At 39.5% G+C, this 20,046-nt stretch overlaps 1 protein-coding gene across 2 annotated transcripts in view; it reads left to right on the top strand.

The window, feature by feature from the left end:
- RASSF8 (Ras association domain family member 8) overlaps positions 1-19,744 on the top strand; it is a 103,012-nt gene extending 83,268 nt beyond the window's left edge. For both annotated transcript variants that reach the window (XM_037033806.1, XM_037033807.1), the window contains exons 2-5: positions 1,912-2,118; positions 11,640-12,529; positions 14,856-15,000; positions 15,614-19,744. In XM_037033806.1, the coding sequence (XP_036889701.1) occupies positions 2,016-2,118; positions 11,640-12,529; positions 14,856-15,000; positions 15,614-15,735 (1,260 nt within the window). In that variant the 5' untranslated portion in view covers positions 1,912-2,015 and the 3' untranslated portion in view covers positions 15,736-19,744. The remainder of the gene's footprint in view (positions 1-1,911; positions 2,119-11,639; positions 12,530-14,855; positions 15,001-15,613) is intronic.
- Positions 19,745-20,046: the final 302 nt, after the last annotated feature.

Below are 20,046 nucleotides of genomic sequence, written 5' to 3'. Positions count from 1 at the left end.
CTTCTTCATGGGCAGGGGGTGCTTTTAATGAGATCTGCTATCTTTCTTGTTAGGTTTCCCAAGTTTAAGTTTTGTTAATAACAAATAAGGGACTAGGTATTAAATAAATTTTAATGCACCTGACTTTTTAAAAATGGAGCTATTTTATTTTAATTAATTTAATTTTAATATATTAATACAATATATGTCATTTGGCCATTTTTTAATCTTAATTTTATTCCAAGAAAGACTAATACATATCCTAATTTTAGCAGAGTGCCTAGCAGAGAAGGAAACAAGTGTTAAGTTATAACTCCTGTTCCCTTTCCTTAAATGCCCTCTAAATAGATTGGGGACAGAAGCATGTAAACCTCTTGTTTGAAGTGTAGGTTGCACACCAGCCTATTTAAAGAGAAACGCTCAGTGAAATCTGCATGTTAAGGAACTTGTTTGGCTTTGTTTACTGGATTTCTTGTCATCCTTTGGTTTTGGAACCCTTTTTCCCCAGAAAAATTCCCATCTCACAGGACTTCAGCTGTGGGTGGAGCACAGTGCAGGAGTCAGCTTGTCAGGCACAGGGCTTTCTCCGTTTGACACTGTGGAGGGAGCTGGGAAACTAACATCCAGTCAGTCCTTCCCCTTGTTTGCAGGATGACAAAAACTATTTTTGTATCTTCTCTGAAGGAAGGAGGGGTATTATTAGATTTATTCTCCTTCAGTTCACATGTGTTCTGACTCATCTTCCCAAATGACCAGGTGGCCTAGAATTATCTTAGGTCCTGTCCTTTAAGAGAATATACAAGGACTAAGTTACTGTTTGTAGTTAATACTACTTTATAAGAAAAATGTTTAGTGTTTTTTAAATAAACTTTTTAGTAAGTCTTTAATCTCAAAACACCAGTTCTGTTGTAAACTTACAAATTCCTGTTCTCTCAAATTAAGTCAGTGTTATTATATTTAAAAGAAACAACAAAGAAATAGAACAAGCATAGGACAATGGACAAAACTCATAGTTGATTAAAGATTTAATGCAGGAAGGGTTGAGATTTTCAAAACTCCCAGGGAAAAGAATTCTGTGTAATTGGTTTTTAGAAGACTAATAATAGCATTTTATTTAAGAAGAAAGCAAGGCATTTGGTTTGACTATAGGAAAATGTAAAAATTTCTGCTTGGCATATAATACAGCTAAATAAAAAAAAATCAAACACTGGAGAAACAGCAAGTAGAGCAAAGGTTAAGTTTTATATTATTAAAATAACTTATAATTTAAGAAAGTTATCAAATCCCAATGAAATAAATGAGAAGGGACATATGGGGGGAAGCTGTCAGCCGTCAGAGGAATTCCTTTCCTTTAGCTAATCCTTTCCATAGACCTGAGCCGTCTGTACTCAGTGCTTCGAAACTCGGCGCAAGTAGTTTTGGTCATGAAGACACACTTGGGGAGGCGGTGAGAGCCACACGCAACGGAGGAAGAAGGCAGTGGAGTCAGGCAAGGCTTCTACAAATGCTGCCGAGGCTGCAGGAACTGGTTCAGTTACAATTCCTAAAATGACAGAAACTCCTTATTTCTCTTTAACCTCAGAAATTATTCTAATGAAATAACTTCTTAAAAAAGAAACAGCATTAGCTGTTGAGTGATCGTGTTGAGTGATAGGGCTTCATTGAGTATATAAGATCTATTTGTTTACCCAATGATTAAAATTGACTTTGTGATTAAAATTATAATCACAAAAATCATAGTAATATGAAACAGTGATGTGATAGGTGCCTGGGGTTATGTGCATGCTGCTGAATTCAGCTCTGGAATACGTAAGGACGTGGCCATTAATGCTGGTAGGATTATCACACATTTAAATTTGTGTTATGTAACATTTACTGACTAGAAGAAATACTAAGATTCATTCTATTAAAAATGTCTTTTCCTCTTTTTAGCTGACTCCACAGACTGCCTTCTCCACGTTTCCGTAACCAGAGAGACATGACCTGACACCTCTGATGACCAGTCTCGGGGCCCTTGGGTGACTGACTGGTGCACCATGGAACTTAAAGTATGGGTGGATGGAGTTCAGAGGATTGTTTGTGGGGTCACCGAAGTCACAACTTGCCAGGAGGTTGTAATAGCCTTAGCTCAAGCTATAGGTAAGTGAATTCCTTGGGTGTCTGAGAGGAAGTGATTTGTGGGTCCTGTTCGTTTGTTTGTTTGTTTGTAGATCTCTAGTGGTTTTTGTTCATTTGGCTCCATAATACAGCCCACAAGCATACTTTTACTTATTTCTGTTCCCCGCACTTAGGTGAGTCTGTGCAGACCCTTGTTCTCTGGTTCCCTGTAGGTTTTACTCATCTGGAGTCTCAAGTCTGCACTGCCTTCTCATCTGCTGTTTATCCTAAACAGTGGTTTCTGGAACTGAAGATGTCAAAGCCTAGAGTCCTAGTTCCCAGACCCCTTATTAGAAGGAATCCTAATTTCTGTTTATACTATATACATTTAGAAAATAAAATACAGCAAATTAAATAACATTCTTCGGTAGAAAGATAAGGCATACTTTTAAATTATTATGTAGAGAACATGAAGTTGTCACATGTATACTTACTGGCTCCATCTTATTCAGTTACCCTATTGCAGCTTTTCTTATTTACTCCCAGTTTATCTGTATCACATTTTATGTGTGTTCTTTAGCTGCCTTAAATCCTTCTGGAACATGATAACATCATAAATACCTGTGTCAGTAACAACAGCAACGTGGGTTAAAGTTTATGTTTGCGTCTCAGATCCGTTATTATTTAGCAAGCATGTGGAAAGAGGAAGCCATGTTTTGGGCCCCATGCTATGTGCCCAGTGCCTCTTTGTCTTTGAGCTTCTTACCAAGAGTTTATTTGGTGTCATGCTCCTTTGTGTTGGAGGCATGTCAGATTAGCTCAGACTTGAAACAAGTCACCTTGGCACTTGTGGGGGCAGTCGCGCCACCTGCGTTGTGGCGGATGCACTGTTGGAGGTTGGCGATGCCCTGTACACATGCAGAGGCTTTCTTTGGTTTCACCTTAAACGCCGTGCAGCACGCTCACAATATATCAGACAGTGCTGGGATTCCTGGCTTTCTCATCTGATGAAATGTTCTTGCCATTGGGACCAATACTATGTTATGGACTTAAGTTTAATTATTAAAGAGGGGAGAATTGAGTCATTTCATTTTATTTAATATCATTTACACAATTTATTTTAGTAATTGTCTCTCTTAAAAATTTCACAGGATTTATTTGAATTAAATACTCAGTTGTGTGTGTGTGTGTGTTTTCCCCTGCTTAGTGAAAACTAGGATTAGCGAGTGTCAAACCTAACTGTTATATTTGAAAATCAAGCCACAGGCAGTAGTAAAAACAAACCAGCAAAACTACAAAAGTCAAGGCAATGGAGGAAGCTAGCAGGCTGCATCTGTCTGTGTGGTGACCACATTCTCTACACAGAATTGCAAAGGGAAAATGCCCAGACGTTCCAGGTGTGTGTTTCTCCACCTGGTCTAAACAGTATACTTGTTTGTGAACAAGCTAAAAAGAAGTTTTAACTAAGTCTACGCCCCACTTTTGCTTCCTCAGTAACTCAGTCCAGACCTGTTTTGAAAAGTTGACAACTTAAATATGGATGTTTTATGATACTTCCCCACACCCTTTTTCTATACCATAAATACTTCATTGAATTCAGAATTCATCAAAGAGATGACTCCACGGGCAGCCAGCCAAGGGCTGCTTCTATCGCGCTGTGAGATTTTCTCAGCATCAAAATCAGCGTGCTTCTGATATGTGCTTAAATCTTCACCTATCTTGTAATGAGATTTATTGGTATTTAGTCTAAACACTAAATAAATTTTATAGTATTTGACCTGATTTCTACTGTAAGAAATAATAAAGGGTTATTAATTCGGGGAACTTAGGACAGTAAAAGTTTAGGTGTGCACCAGCAGAATATGGACTGACTGTGTGTCTCCATTCCGGATTTGGGATTATTGATTAGTTAGTTTTTCTGGAGAACTAAAATTACTTTAGGAAACCATCAAGATACAAAAATACATACACAAATGGGCAATCTGCAGATATGACTGCTAACATTTTCCAACTCTGTGCTGCTGAGCAATCCAATCAAATTAGAGCTAACACAATTTGATAAACGATGTTTAATGTGTCTAGTAGTGTGGAAAGAATACTGTCTCCTCTGATCTTTGATGACCTTAACAGGTTAGATTTAGGTGGTAGAAAGAGAACACATTCTGAAATTGTAAGGGACAATGACTAAAAGTAATACCATGGATGAAACACTTAATTGGCTCCAACTGGTTAGACTGCCCGGCAAGAACACACTGTGTGTGTTTGGCCCTTCTACACCTTCGGCTTCTGAATCATTCCCAATATCAACGAGTGTGCCTCGTTTCTTCCATAAGCTGTCCAGGAAATGTCATTATTTCAGAGTTCAAACTGCTTCTCAAATTTGTATATGAAACAGAAAGCCTTCGGTAGACCATGTGTCCCAAGTTAAGGTCGAGAAAATGCATTTGCTTTTATAATAGGCCAAACCAAAAGTATGAAAAGAATGTATTTCTGCCCCCAAGTGGCATAGAACTTAAAGCACAGCTAACCAGAGGTCAGAGAGCAGAAAAGGAGGAGGAAGACATCACGGAGACTGAGGGGAAGGTTCTCTGCTTCACACTATTGTGGTGCCTGCTGTCATTTAAAGTACTGATGAGTCAGAATTTTTCTCCATTCTCGCTTCTTGTGATCTTGTTCCCATATTTTCTTCGACAGAGGCCAGACCTAGTGTTTAATAGAAACAAATTGATTGAGGCGAGGACCCAGGGTGGAGTGGACTCTTTTTCCGAAGAAGCCATGTTGCATACAGTTTGCCCCAACAAGATCGGTTTCCAGACATATTTTATACTGAACTCTAGTGTCGGTATTTAACACTTCTTTCTGTTCTGTGGAAGTCCCTCCGAAGTAGGGGGTCCTGCTTGTTTACCTTGTGTACACCCTTGCTTTTCCTAAAGAAGGTGCTCAGTAAGACACTGTCTAGGACAGTGCTGTGCAGTAGGACTTCCTGCAGGGGTAGAAATGTTCGCTGTGCCAATATGGTAGCCACTGGGTCACATGAAGCCACTGAGTGCCTGAAGTTAGCTAGTGTAACTTCGGAAATAAATTTGTAATTAAACTTAAATGTGACTAATGTCTGTATTCGTAAATGGCTGAGTTCTATCTCAGACTTAAAATGTCAAAATTCAAGCTCTGTATCCCAACCACTGCCCACCCTTAAATTTCTTCCTCCTCATCCCAGCAAATGAGAAGTCTTTTCTTCTAATTGATTAGATCAAAAGCTTTGTATGATCTTTGATTTTTTTTCTTACACTAATACTTTTTGGCCAATCAATCAGCAAATCCTACCTGTACAGCCTTCAATCTATATCAAGGACCTGTTCCTTTTTTCCACAATCACTATTACTACCTTGGTGCAAGCTGCCGTCATTTCTCACTTAGATTTTTGCAGTGACCACTGCCAACCTGTCTCCCTGCATCCTGGTCCCCTCCAGTATATTCTCAACAGATTTAAAGTAATTGTTTTTAAAATTGTTGCATCGTATCACTTCTCTCTCCAAAACCCCTCAGGATCCCTGACACTCAGCAAATCCCGAAGTCCATACAGTAGTCCTCGGGGCCCTAGGTGAATCCCCACTATACCCGCTCACCATTCTGAGCTCTTTTCCTACCGGTCACTTTTGTCACCTAAACACACCGAACACATTATCACCTCAGTCTTTGCATCTGCTCTTCTCCCTGCTGAGAACACTCTCCTCTCTGCGCCCAGCTGTCTTCAAACTTCACTCCCTTGGATCTCTGCCTGAATATCACAGAGGCCCCCAAACACGTGTCCAGGCACCCACACTCGCACACACTCACACACTCCCTATCTGCCATACTCTTATTTTTCTCTATACCACTTACTCACCCAACATATTGCGTATCGGCCACGATCCATTATCCACATTTTGAAATCTAAAAAATTCTGAAAGCCGGAAGTTTATCACACTTCATTCATTAGCCGCAGTGCTCATTTGGGGGTAAAAACTGATCTGATTTGATGTGAGGCTGTTTTTCATCTATATTTATTCCATTTGGTATGAACTTTGATACATTTTACATTAGAAATATTAATGTTTGATTATAGAACTGCAGGAAAGCCCAACCCCCCAGAGTTCTGAGTTTTCAGCATATCTGGCCCGAAAGCTGTCAGGTCGTGGACAGTAGACCTTCCTTCAGCTGCGTGTGTTCTCAGTTGCCTCTTGCTCTTTTGTTCTTGCTTATTCTCACAGCCTGAAAACACGTCTAGCTTGTGGTAGTCGCTGTACATATGGGTGATTAAATCAGTGAATTTTTTTCTATAAGCTACAGGCTAAACTAGGTGGCCACCTAATATCTCATCCATCTCTAAAATTACATAATCCTGTAACGGGTGTCAGACTCATTTTCACCAGGGGCCACATCAGCCTCACAGTTGCCTTCAAAGGGTCGAATGTAACTATAGGACTGTATAAATGTAACCACTCCTTAACAGTTAAGCGAGAGCTTGGCCTTGCGACTGGGTAGAAACAAGGTGCTGGGCCGGGTAAAACAAGGCAGAGGCCGGATTCGGCCCGCGGGCCTTGTGTTTGCCACCTGGGCTTCAGAAGAAAAGGAAAAGAATATATTTTCAAGATTTTATTTATTTATTTTAGAAAGAGGGGAAAGGAGAGAAAGAAGGAGAGAAACATTGATGTGTAAGAGATATATCAATCTCTTGATTACAAGTAATCATTCTCAATTTTAATGAATGTGAGCACGTAAGTCATAACCTGTGTCATTCTTGATTAGATTATGCCGCATTAACAGTTCCCCAAATCTTAGTGGTTTATCGTGTTAGCTGTTATTTTGGTTAATGTTATTTATTAAAAGCAACCAACATAATGCATCAAATAGTAGACATCGTAAATGTTAAGATTATGAAATCAATAAATATCTTTATTATTTTTAATAGTAATAAGTGTATCATAAAATCCTAAGTGTGTCCTAAATTAATGGGCAGTAATTCTGTGATTCCATGGCACTCTCATCAACACATTGGGAAACACACAGTGAATAATTTAGCTTCAGGTTCAAGGCACAGCTGGCTGACAGGTTATAGTCAGAGAGACTTTATCTCACTGTCAACATAAGATAAATACTCTACGGTAAGAGTTATCTTAATAGCTGCCCTCGGGACTTATGGGAGATTCATTCATGAGTATGCAGAGGAGCAGCATATCATCCAGAAATTCCTTGTAGGTTTTTAGGTTTTTATTTCATCACTGGTAAGTTGAGGATCCTAGTACCTAGAGTGCTTAACTCACAGAACCAATTAAGATTGCCTATGTTCTGTATTAAAAAGCACCAGAGGCATTCAACAGACTATGGAATAATTCCTTGCTAGCCCTGTTGCACAAATCAGTGCTCCTTGCAGGAATTCTAAATGATTATGGAAAGAATTAGTCATGTTCACTAGAGTGTGCATAAGAATCAAAATTTTTATAGCTCAGCAAAGTATCTATTATCAGAAAAATTCAGTGGGGTGGGATAAAGAATAAGGTGTTACTGGCATTACTTCCAGTATATCCCGAAACAAGAAGATATGTCAGCATTAAATTCATGAGAGACTCATGCCAGCTCTCTGTCATGTACTTTGGAATAATGTTCAGTATTCATCTTTGGGGGAAGGAGGATTGGATGCTGAAGAAAAAAAATCAGATGTCAAAACTAAAACTTACGGAGAAGGTTGATGATGAGGGTGTTTAATAGAATGTGTATCTTTAGGGCCTGACAATGTTTTAGACAAATATTTGTTGTTCGATATATATTTGTTGAATAAATAACAGGATGTGACTTTTAAATTATGATTTTGGTTTTTTGGTTTTAAGGGGAAATTTTCCAAAATTGTTTTGGAAAAATGGATGTAGTAAAAAAATTGGTTGAAATATTTCTGGAGCACCCATATTTGAGTTTTGATATATGTTTTCAAATATATATATTACTTATTAGTGATACATTCTGCTTTAAGTTGGGCGAGCATAATCTGTTATCTTATTTTCTTTTAAGTTATATCAGTCATCCAGTGAGATTCCACTAATGCAGAATCTCTTTATGTGTGATTTTCCTCGTTATATGAAGTTAAGGATTCTTGGGATTACACTCAGTTGCTTCAACTATTCAAAAGTATAGTCAGTATTTTATTTACCATTACTTAATGTGGCACATGGTCCAGGTACCAAAATGGCTTAAACTACAAATGTCACAGACAAACAGATAGATAGATAGATAGATAGATAGATAGTCCTTTTTATTAGTTTTAAGGTCATATCAAGGTAGTATGCAAGGCAGAACTAAATGTATCCATTTAATAAAATGCACTAAAAGGAGTTTTGTGGGAGAAATTTGAATCTATCAAAATTAACCAGGATCTGTAGGGCCTGGCCAAGGATAGATAGTAAAAACAATGATTATGGGCCCTGACCGGTGTGGCTCAGTGTGTTGGGCATCGTCCTGCACACCAAAATATCTCCGGTTCATTTCCAGGTCAAGGCACATGCCTGGGTTGTGGACAAGGTGCCCCATTGGGGGCACGAAAGAGGCAACCAATCAATGTTTATCTCCCTCCCTTCTTCCTCCCCCTCTTTCCAAAAATAAAACCTTTTAAAAAAGTGATTATGGGATTTAGTTTTTACATAAACTACCTAAAAGCCAATTTCTATAACAAAAATCAAAGCTGTTTATTCATTTGCCTTTTAAAAAATTCTTTTTTCTATTGGTGGATGAATTTTTTTTCTTTTTGCCTAATTGCACTAAATATGCATTATTTAACAAAAAGGGGAAACTGGCAATAAAAGCAATTTTAAATAATCTTCTACCAAGACATTCTTAGAGGGCAGCATACCATTAAGCATTGGAAAAATCAGCTTTATATTTAATTATGACTGAATTAGAGTCTGTAAAGTTTTTAATTTAGCTCGCATTATAATATAATGACTGAGTTTTCTTTTGAAAGATCCTTTATTGCCCTGGTAGAATTGGAGGGGCCTCTACTGGTTTAGTCTAACTGCTCATATTACTGATGAGGACACAGAGGTCCAATGGAGGGAGAGAGAACCCAAAAGTAGTTAAAAGCCGGTGGAGCCAGGAACACAGCGCTGTGGTCTGGGAAGCAGTGTGTACTTGGCAGGTTAGTCATGTGGCTTTTCTTGGGCTGAGGACTCCAGTAATTTTAACCTGAAAATTATTAGAAACCAGTTAGATTTCAGGAAGCCAATCTAATATGCTAAAGTTTTCTTTTTTCCCCTTTGTTTGTCCAGGTATTTTTGATAATAATAACAACTAATATTTGTGTAGCACTTTTCAATTTTACAAAACATTTTTTTATTTTACATTTCATTTGACTCTCACAACAGCATCATCAGGTAAGAAAATACTCGCACCCTATCGATGAGGAAACTGAAGCTACAGGAAATGCAGTGATTTGTGCAAATCATGTAAACAGATGGCAGAGACAGATTTGAACTCCAGAGCTTTTGTTCTTTCTACTCTTGTCTGGCTTTACATGGTTGGGAGTTGCTAAAAGTTGCTTAAGGATGTTTTTTTAAGTCGGAATGTCATGTCACATCCCTATTTAAAGGAGGTCTCTGGTCAGCCCTTTTGTTATGTGAATAACAATGTCCTTAATACTTACTGGCTCCCATGTACTGAACACCGACCATGGGCCAGGTATTGTGGTAGGTGCTTATTACACTTGACTGTGACTCATAGCCTGTAAGGTACTGCTACTGTCCCCAAATAGGAGTAAAATTATGCTACTTCCAGTAAGGAGTTTACCTGCAGTTAAGACTCCAGTCTGTTTTCCTGCAAAGCTCCAACTTTTCAGGTTTCCTTAAAGGGCAACACTGCATATGCTTAAAGCGGTATCACTTTTCATGTGCTGCTTCTGAATTGCAGACATGGGTGTTTATATTTATGTATCCAGATTTCCATTTAATGAGACAGTAATTGAGCAAATACTAGTTACTGTTGGCTCAGAAGCTAATGAAATTGAAAAAGAAGGCAGGGAAGCCCTCGCCAAGTGGCTCGGTTAGTTGGAGCATCACCCTTTACACCGAAAAGCTTGTGGGTTCATCCCTGGTTGGGGCACATGTGGGAGGCAACCAGTTGGTGTTTCTCTCTCACATCAGTGTGTATGTGTGTGTGTCTCTCTCCCCTCTGCCCTCGCTCTTTCCCTCTCTCCTTTCCCCACCTCTAAAATCAATAAACGTATCTGCCTCAGTAAGGATTAAAAACAAAAATCTATAATTGCTAGATGGCAGGAACAGTTTTTCTCTATGTAATAATATTTTTTAAATATTTTATTTACTTATCTTTTTAGAGGGGAAGGGAAGGAGAGAGGAAAGAAACATCAATGTATGGTTGCTTCTCGTGCATCCCCTGCAGGGAACTGGCCCCTGCTAGAAACTGGCCTGCAACCCAAGCATGTGCCCTGACTGGGAATCGTACCCCGACCGTCTGGCTCGAAGGCCCGCACTCAATCCACTGAGCTACTCCAGCCAGGGCTTCTATGTAATAATATTAACTACTGATGGATACTTCTTGTTATTTAGGTATAATTGGCATATAACATTATGTGAGTTTCAGGTGTCTAATGGACACTTGTAACAAAATTAATATAATCCATCCGAACCACTCACCTTAAGTGGAAATATTGAGGAATTATATCCAAACTAATGATATTATGTTGTCTTCGGAAGCTTTATCTTCCATAATTACTAGTTAGGTTCAGTATATTTTTTATTAAAATGTGATATTTTTTCTAATTTTGTTTTTAATACTATTTTGCCTTTTAAATTTTCCAAAAGAATCTTTGAAGCTATTGCTACCTAAACTGAACAAGACTTCTCCTCAGTCCCCTCTTTTTATATGAAATTACTTTGAAGTGTTATTCTTAGCAAGGTGATTTTTTTTTTCTATTTGCCACAGGCGTGCAGAAAGATGCAGTCGTGTGAACTGTGGGTTTGCCAAGCTCTCACGGGCAGACAGAGGAAAGACCAGTCCAGCTGCCTGGTAGCTGAGTGGCAGGTTCCCCACTGGCTTCATGTTTCCTTTCAGGTGGAGAAATGGGCCTCCAACCCCCCTGAGTCCTGACGTGCAAAGAAAGCAGAGGATTTACAAAGTGGAAGTTTACTTAGGTTTTGAAACTCTACCTAGTTCCTGGGACCAGGCCCCCCACTTGCGTGGGGCATTCTGGTGTCCTCCGTTGCCTCAGCTGGAGGTCTCGCCCCGAGCAAAAAGGTCTAGGCAGTCAGGCCTTTGACTGAAGTGTAAGATTCTCACTGCGGTTTAAAGTATAAAGTTGAGTTTCTAAGCAAGTCTGCAGAGTATGTACAATTCGCATCCTGTAAGTTTATGCTGTTAAATATCTTAAGGAGTTCATCCTTCAGAGTGAAAGTTTCACAGGCAGCATGGGCTGGACCTTGATGATAACCAAGAAGGCATGATTCTCAAACAACACCCTCTGTTTCATTACTTTCGCCATTGCATGTGCCATTTTGACAACTTATTCTTATCTCTTTATCTAGGTCGAACTGGAAGGTACACTCTAATAGAAAAATGGAGAGATACCGAAAGACATTTGGCACCTCACGAAAACCCTATCATATCCTTAAACAAATGGGGGCAGTATGCTAGTGACGTACAGCTTATTTTACGTCGGACAGGGCCATCTCTCAGTGAGCGACCCACTTCAGATAGTGTGGCTCGAATTCCTGAAAGAACTTTATACAGGCAGAGTCTGCCCCCCTTAGCTAAACTGAGGCCTCAGATTGACAAATCAATCAAACGGAGAGAACCTAAAAGAAAGTCATTAACATTTACAGGAGGTGCCAAAGGATTAATGGAAATTTTTGGAAAGGGTAAAGAAACTGAATTTAAGCAAAAGGTGCTGAATAACTGCAAAACAACGGCAGATGAGTTAAAGAAGCTGATCCATTTGCAGACAGAGAAGCTTCAATCTATTGAGAAAGAGCTAAAATCAAATGAAATAGAAATAAGATTTTGGGAGCAAAAATATAATTCTAACCTTGAAGAGGAAATTGTCCGCCTGGAGCAAAAGATCAAAAGAAATGATGTAGAAATCGAAGAGGAAGAATTTTGGGAAAATGAATTGCAGATTGAACAGGAAAATGAAAAACAGCTGAAGGATCAGCTTCAAGAAATAAGACAGAAAATAACTGAATGTGAGAGCAAATTGAAGGACTATTTGGCTCAGATCCAGACTATGGAAAGCGGTCTCGAGGCAGAAAAATTGCAACGGGAAGTCCAGGAGGCACAAGTCAATGAAGAAGAGGTTAAAGGAAAAATCGGTAAGGTCAAAGGGGAAATTGACATTCAAGGCCAGCAGAGTCTGAGGCTGGAAAATGGCATTAAAGCTGTGGAAAGGTCTCTCGGACAAGCCACCAAGCGATTACAGGTAAGAACACTTTTCTAAAGAGAATGTTTTATCTGTATTTAAGAGAATTGTTGTTTTGGATATCTCTAGTGACTGTCCATTTTCTCTTACATTCAAAGTTAGGCACCCTCCTTAGTTTATATATATATATATATTTTTAGCATTCTTGTGGCTTACCATGAAGCTTAGACGTGAAGCCAAAACAAAGATAAGGGCCAACGGCACAGGGATCCTTGCTCCTTGGGAGGAGCAGCCTGACCGTGGCAGCTGTAGCATTAGATCATTGGACCTAGGAGACTGGAACCCCAGCTGCGGTGGACACTGATGATGAGATAGAGAATCTGACTTCCTCCTTTTAGAGACAGAGAAACCCAAAGCCAGAAGACATTACCAAGGATTGCTTTACCGAGGGTTGTGTGGCTAGTTGGCTGCTTATCTGCTCACCGCCCCGTTGTCTCTAAGCCCGTCTCCGTCCTCCTTTGCTTTCTCCAGCAGAGGGGCACAAAGCTCCTCCCTGATGTTTCCCCCCTCTAAGCGGGAGTGTGAGAACATTTGTATTTCATCACATATGCCCTGATGGCTCCGCTCCCATTTCTCGGATTCCCATTCTTGGAAAGAGACGTGGCGATATTGCAGGAGTGGCACAGAGGCATCGGCTCTAAGAGTTGACGTGGGGAAGACAGAGTTGATTATAACGCGGCTACTTAAATTTAAATCGATTAAAATTAAATGGTACTCGGGGAAGCAGTTTACAAATACTAAATAAATGTAAAGTGGCTTTTAGTCTCAGTTGGCTGTGTTTCAAGCGCCCTGCAGCCGCACGTGCCCAGTGCCTGCTGCCCTGGACAGTGCTGGTTTGCAACCTTGCTGCTCAAAGCCGTGCAGCTTCGGGGCACACGTGTTAGAAATTCAGGATCTGCGCTACAGCGAGGTCTCCAGATCGTGCCTGTGCACACTGAAATTTGAAAAGGACTGCTCTGGAGCGTGCCCCATTCCGAACGTAGAGAAACCTAGGGTTGCAGGAAGAACTGATGTTATTTCTCTGTCATTTTATATATATATATATACACACACACACACATACACACACACACATACACACACATATATATATACACACACACATACTCACACACACATACACACACATACACACACATACACACGCGCATACACACGCGCATACACACACGCATACACACACGCATACACACACGCATACACACATGCATATATACACACACATACACATACACACACATACGCACGCACACATACACACACATATATATACACACACACACACATATGTAGTGAGAGATATCCTACCCTCCCCTCCAATTTTGAATATCAGGAATTCCTCACTCAGCAGAAGGTTAACCTCTGATTTGTCAGTATTTTACTCTTTGGATTCATTTTGACACTTAATGGTACAGCTGGAAATTGTCTTGCCTTTGAGATTATTGATAGGAAATGCTAATTTATCACAATCATTGCTAGTAAATCCCACTTCCTAGTGAAAGATACCTAATCAAACTAGTAACACGTCTCCACGGACGTCCTACCCCCAGAGTAAACAGCCCCTCTTCCCTCGGTGCCTCCCTGCCCCCACCGGGTCCTCAGACACACAGCCTTGGTGGGGCCTTGGCACTTCTTATAGCGCAGGGAAGGAGAGGAGGAGGAGAAAAATCCATTTAAATCGTAGAATGAATGCCTCTCCTTGCTTTTAGACCTTTCCAGCTGTCCGAACCTGATCTCCTTTCCTTAGGGCTCCACAGTTCTCACAACTGCCTTCTTCAGAGACTTAAAACCCTGTCTGTAGTGAGACTCCTGTGGGAATCCTCCTCTCTTCACGCTGGGCTATAAATCTCAGTCACCAATCTCATGAGAACTTAAACAGTTTACAAAACACAAGAACTCCAAATCTCATGGACCAAAGGACTATTCATTTTGCCGCCAGTTATGAAGTGGGTAATAGGGCAATTTAATTGTTAACAGCTTTGCAAGATTGCTGTGAAACACTGGAATGGCAGTATTTCCTCGGAAATGGAAACCAGTATTTTATTGACATATCATATTTAGTTCATCAGGTACATAGTGTATCCCTGAGTGAAGAAAGCATCACATTTAAGAGGCCAGACTGCCCTTTATCTGCTTGTTTCCTGGCCCATGCCACACACAGTGACCTCTTTAGCCTACGGTATTGCTGCTGTAAGCCAGATTGGTTAAATGCGTCCCTCTGAAAGCGAGTACCCCACGCTTAACCCCCGGAGCAGATGGACTGTCCCCAGGATGCCTTTTAGCTGGCCAATACTGAATCCTCAAATTAAAAAAAAATTCTATCTAGGACAAAGAACAAGAACTGGAGCAGTTGACGAAAGAGTTGCGGCAGGTCAATCTCCAGCAGTTCATCCGGCAGACGGGGACCAAAGTGACCGTTCTGCCAGCTGAGCCCATTGAAGTGGAGGCCTCACATGCAGACATAGAGAGGGGTAAGGTGTTGAGGAATCCCTCCCCCCCCCCACTTCTCACCAGTCAACTTTGCATAAGTTTCTTGCATTCAGTAAAAGTGCTATCCTAACCATTCAAAGCTAATTCTTGGGGCATCTTAAAAAACTGTTTGATATATTTATTTCTGGGGAAAATTAATATTTAAGTTATTATTTACTTAAATGAGCATGATACCACCAAACCTTATCTTGTTTTCCTGAAGTGTCTGTGAGTCCTAGTCTATTTGTCTGTTTTAGTTTCTCTCTGTTTCTAATGCCCCTCCTTCCTCTCCTAAAACTAATAAATTTGAGCTGATATTTAAAAGACAGTTCTGAATTGGTGCATGGATATGGCCTGCACAACCACGGAAGAGAAGAAAACTGCTCACTTGCTTTAAAAGATCATTAAGTGTTCCAATCACCGAAGTCTTGGTTTGTCAACTGAGAGGGTCAGGCAGAGTCAGCCTTCTTCTGTCCCCCCAGGACCCACAGGGGCGTGCGTGCAACTGTCACTACCCGTTCTTTGATTCTTTGGGGCAAGAAAAATTCTCATTTTTCATATCTCGTGGCACTCAACTCGATGAGTCCCTCAAACGACTCTCTGTTTCCTCTCCAGAGGCACCATTCCAGTCGGGCTCCCTGAAGCGGCCCGGCTCGTCTCGGCAGCTCCCCAGTAACCTTCGTATTCTGCAGAACCCCATCTCGTCCGGCTTTAACCCCGAGGGCATATATGTATAACGTTATCTGTCTTTCGGGAAGTGACCCAATAAAGGTACCAGGGACAGTAGAAAGTCTTTCTTTGATGCGTGCCAATGATGAACAGAGGACCTGCTTCACAAGCCACCGTATCTTCTTTTGTCCTAAATTACATACCACTTGGAGCCATACCCTGTGCACTGATGCTAAAGAACAAAGAAACTGTGTTTTCACACACCAACAGTGTTGACATTTTTATCCAGCAGCTGTAATACAAAGCCTTCATTTTTATTGGTAGCATTTTGAGAGCATTAGGAAAGTATTATACCGTGTATATACATAAATAAAACCGTGACTTAAAAGAGTGAAGAGAAATACATGACTGGCTTAGTTTAATTTATTCCATGTAATCAATTAATGTGTGAATGTTGATGTTGTAACATTTGTTAGTAGTACTTACCTGGTGACGGAATTACATTACATGCCGTGTGATGCTGCCCCCGTGCGCATGCGGCCAGACCCCCGCCGCACGCTGCTGGTGAGCGAGGGGCACGGGTGCTCCTCGCTGGGAACCAGCGCCTGCAGGGCCCACTCGCATTTGTTCCGTGAACTTGTCCTAGCCGCCGTTCGACTGGGTGAAATGACTCAGGTTTTCTTTTTAATCTGAAGTTTAATCTGTTCTTTACAGTATTTCCATATAAATGGCCACATACCAGAACAGAAATATTTTCATGAAGTAACTCGTGTATGTTTAAAAGGTTTGCAGTGCTTCCAACACTGTTGAACAAGGATGTGAAGGTTGAATACCCAAACAGGCCAGGCGGTTCCTAGTCCACCATTGTGTTATGTTTCTGCCCCGCCTTATCCTTTCACTCTCATGGATCCCCAGTGCCATCATGCGTAAATTAGAGGCATCTGAGGACCAGGTCAGTCTACGTCAGCAAGGTCGCTCTAAGTCCTGAAAACAACCCACCTCATTTGTATGATCTTTTGGTGTAAGGCACCCGTGGGTTTACTCTGTAAATTATGGACTGTGGTGATTTCTCCAGTCACTTAGACAGAAAGTGGGTTGAAGTTAGGTACTTTCTGCCAAGGAAATAAAGCTAAAATCAGTGTTTGTTTGCATTTCGGAGCTTGACTTTATAAGACATTAATCTTCATTTGTACATTTATTTACTTATTTATAAAATCAAAAAGTCAGCTCCCCTCCCGTGAATAGTGATTTAACTAAAATTCACAAGTTGTATCTAAATGGATGTGGTCAGATACCTCTTAGCCATTTTTACATTCCCTCTGATCAAAATTTGGTACAATACAATTAAGAGCTTTTCCTGAAATGTATAACTTTTAATTCTGAGGAAAGTACACTCTCTGTATTATTTACATGCATCCAAGTAGCCGTGGATTAGTGTATTAATGCCATGGCGACAGTACAAAGATGCAAGTTGTAGCTTATGCATGAGGGCAGCTTTGGGTGTTCTAACACATTGGACTTACTTTTGATTTAACGAATGCTGAGAATGCTGCTATATTTAGGTTTCCAATGGGAAAGTATAAGAATGGCTGTGAAAATATATAGACGCTTCTAGAGAATTGAAAGTAATCTTGCAGAGTTGCCTTTTCTAGCCCAGCTAAATGGCAGACCTCAACTAAAGATAGTATTTTTCTTTGGGTTCTTGGAGTTACTGAGTTGAACTTGCCATTATACTACTTTGCAAATAACTTGAGAAATAAAGGATTCTTACCTAAATAACCACAACCTATACACATTTCCTCTCAATTTCTAGTAGTTATTTCATACATACATATGAGAATTTAAAAAATCAAAATAATTTGTAGATTTTGTGACAATAATGATTTATGTATGCCTGATATATGCCTTATTTTTAAAGGGTACCATCCTATACTAAGAGTCATTTTATTACTGTTATTCAGAGAAATTGTGATCTTATTCACAAAGAAAAATATTTTTATAAATTGATCACATTCTGTATAAATCAAAAAGTTAAACTGCAGATACATTGAACTTTGCCATGGTAAACTGAAAAGATGCCTTGGCATGCCGTGAGAAACACAGAGTCGGTGTCCAGATCAACTGCTGTAGGTGGTTACCAGCATCAATCTCCCAGCCGCAAAGAGAGACGGGCAGCGTCCTTCCACCTGGCAGGATGGGCTCCCCAGCCTAGTATCACAGGTACCTCTCTGACAGCTTCACCCGAATTTTCAGGCTGCCAAATAGTCTTCATGGATGTAATTACAAACAAAAATACTATTTTGTAAATGAGACAAGTGTGTACACATGAATTTGATGAATACACTGAGCAGCTGTGCTTTTTAATCAGTTACATTTCTTCTGGAAGCACACCTCTGAGAAATATTTTCTAAGTTTTTAAAAAATAACTCAAAGAAAACTTATTTCCTTGGAACATCTTTAAAATATTTTCAGTTGTTCCTAATCATTTTTATCTGTTGTGAATACAGATGAGTTTGATTAGGTAGCACATCTTTGGATGCACCGCCTGTGGGGGAGGCCGTGGGAAACAAAAATGCCAAATACCAAATTTTGCATCTGCGGACTATTCAGGTTCTAAATACTAAATTAGGTGACAAGTTCTTTGTTGTTATACTGCTCGTTCTTTTATTGTGATTTTTCTACAAGTATTAAATATCTTAGAAGATTTTTTTTTTACCAAGGAATAATTTGAAATAGCATTAGTATGCATGACCCTTTGAGTATCTGTCATCCTCGTGGAATGATTGGCAGTGAGTTGCCACAGCCCTTTTTTTGTTCTTATGAGATACTTTGGTTTATTAGCATTTGTATGTTGTCTCGATATACAGGGAATTTATATTTGAGGCTTTGGTTGGCATTAATGGAGTTACCCATTTAATTCCCCCGTCATCTCTAAACCGATCATCAATTCCCATAGTTCAGATTCATCAAAGTTAATCATAAACTAGAGCTCAAACAAGACTGATAGGGTGAAAATATAGGATTTGTAGTATAAAATGTGAATTTTAACAGTGTTTAAGAAGAGCAAATAAGCATTTGTGTCCAGACCATAAGTAAAATTTTTTTGCCTGCATTAAAAGAAAATTTTCTTTGTGAATAAGAGCAAAACAGGAAATGTTATTAAAATCTTTCCTGTGAACATCTTTCCAAATTAAACCTATAATAATGGATTGAGGAAATAATGTGGAAAAAGCAAACACTCTTGATTTCAGGGTGCGGAGGGGAAAGGCAGGTGGGCAGTTCCCTGTGTGTATTGCCTTTGAAAAATCGGGCCTTAATTTATATGTAAATAACAGTGCTGTGTTCACACCCCTCTTCTACCTGCTAAGTTGTCTTTATTCATCTGTATTGTATAAAATTTTGCTCGTAAGTATTACTTTTATATTATGTCCATTTTTTAATTGCATGTTTATACTATTTGCTACAGTATTTTTACGTTTTGGGTGAAGGCCATCAGCTGTATGGAGAAGACAAAACAATCACTATTTATTCAGTATTGCTGCTTTATGTTTCCAGAATAAGCTTTCGATGCCAGGACAGTGACTGCTTGAAAGCTGCAGGAGCTCTATTCCAATACATTTTATATATTTTTAGAAACCAAATAAATGCAGATTACTATTTAGTATACTAATTATATTAAACCAGCAGAAATATAAAGGCAATAAAGTATATACATATATATATATATATATATGGGGGGAAGGGAAAGATTAAAAAATAGGTTTACAGCCAGACATGGGGATAGCCCTAGATGTATTTCTCAGTCTGTCTTTCCTCGCTGACCCAAGGAGGATTTGAGTTGCTGCAGCTTTAAACAGAGAATTGCCACGTTCACGCATTGTGGACACATAAATGTGCTTTTAGTACTGCTTTGCTTATGTACAAATAAAGTACCTGTAGTCTGTATTATATGTAACTATTCTTTTGACTGTCATTTTAAAATGTATATTTTCTGATTATTATCATGATCTATAAAACAAATGATCAATATCTGATATTCTCCCAAATAATAAATTTTCAGGATTCATTGGGGCATTACACTGCTGGCTTGTTTCTTATATGTTTAATGTTTCAAAGTATAATTTTACTACCTTTAAAACATGCCCAAGAGAATACATCTACATATCACTAACACAAGATTACCTTTTTCTAAAAGTAATGTTAATGTAACTAAGACTCATTGCTGAAATGTAGCAGCTTCATCCAGGTGAAACTGAGTTAAGAAACTAAATGTCTCCATTTCATTTTAAAAGTAAAAGAAAATGTTGTTTTTGTGGAAGCTCTGTATTCTCAGATCTCCAACACCATGAGAGGAAGAGAACACTTAAGTATCTACTGCA

Source organism: Sturnira hondurensis, unplaced genomic scaffold (assembly GCF_014824575.4).
Source record: "Sturnira hondurensis isolate 20B ecotype Veracruz unplaced genomic scaffold, ASM1482457v3 Scaffold0021795, whole genome shotgun sequence".
Taxonomy (NCBI): Eukaryota; Metazoa; Chordata; class Mammalia; order Chiroptera; family Phyllostomidae; genus Sturnira; species Sturnira hondurensis.
Note: the sequence above shows the minus strand (reverse complement) of the source record. Positions and strands in the feature narration are given on the sequence as shown.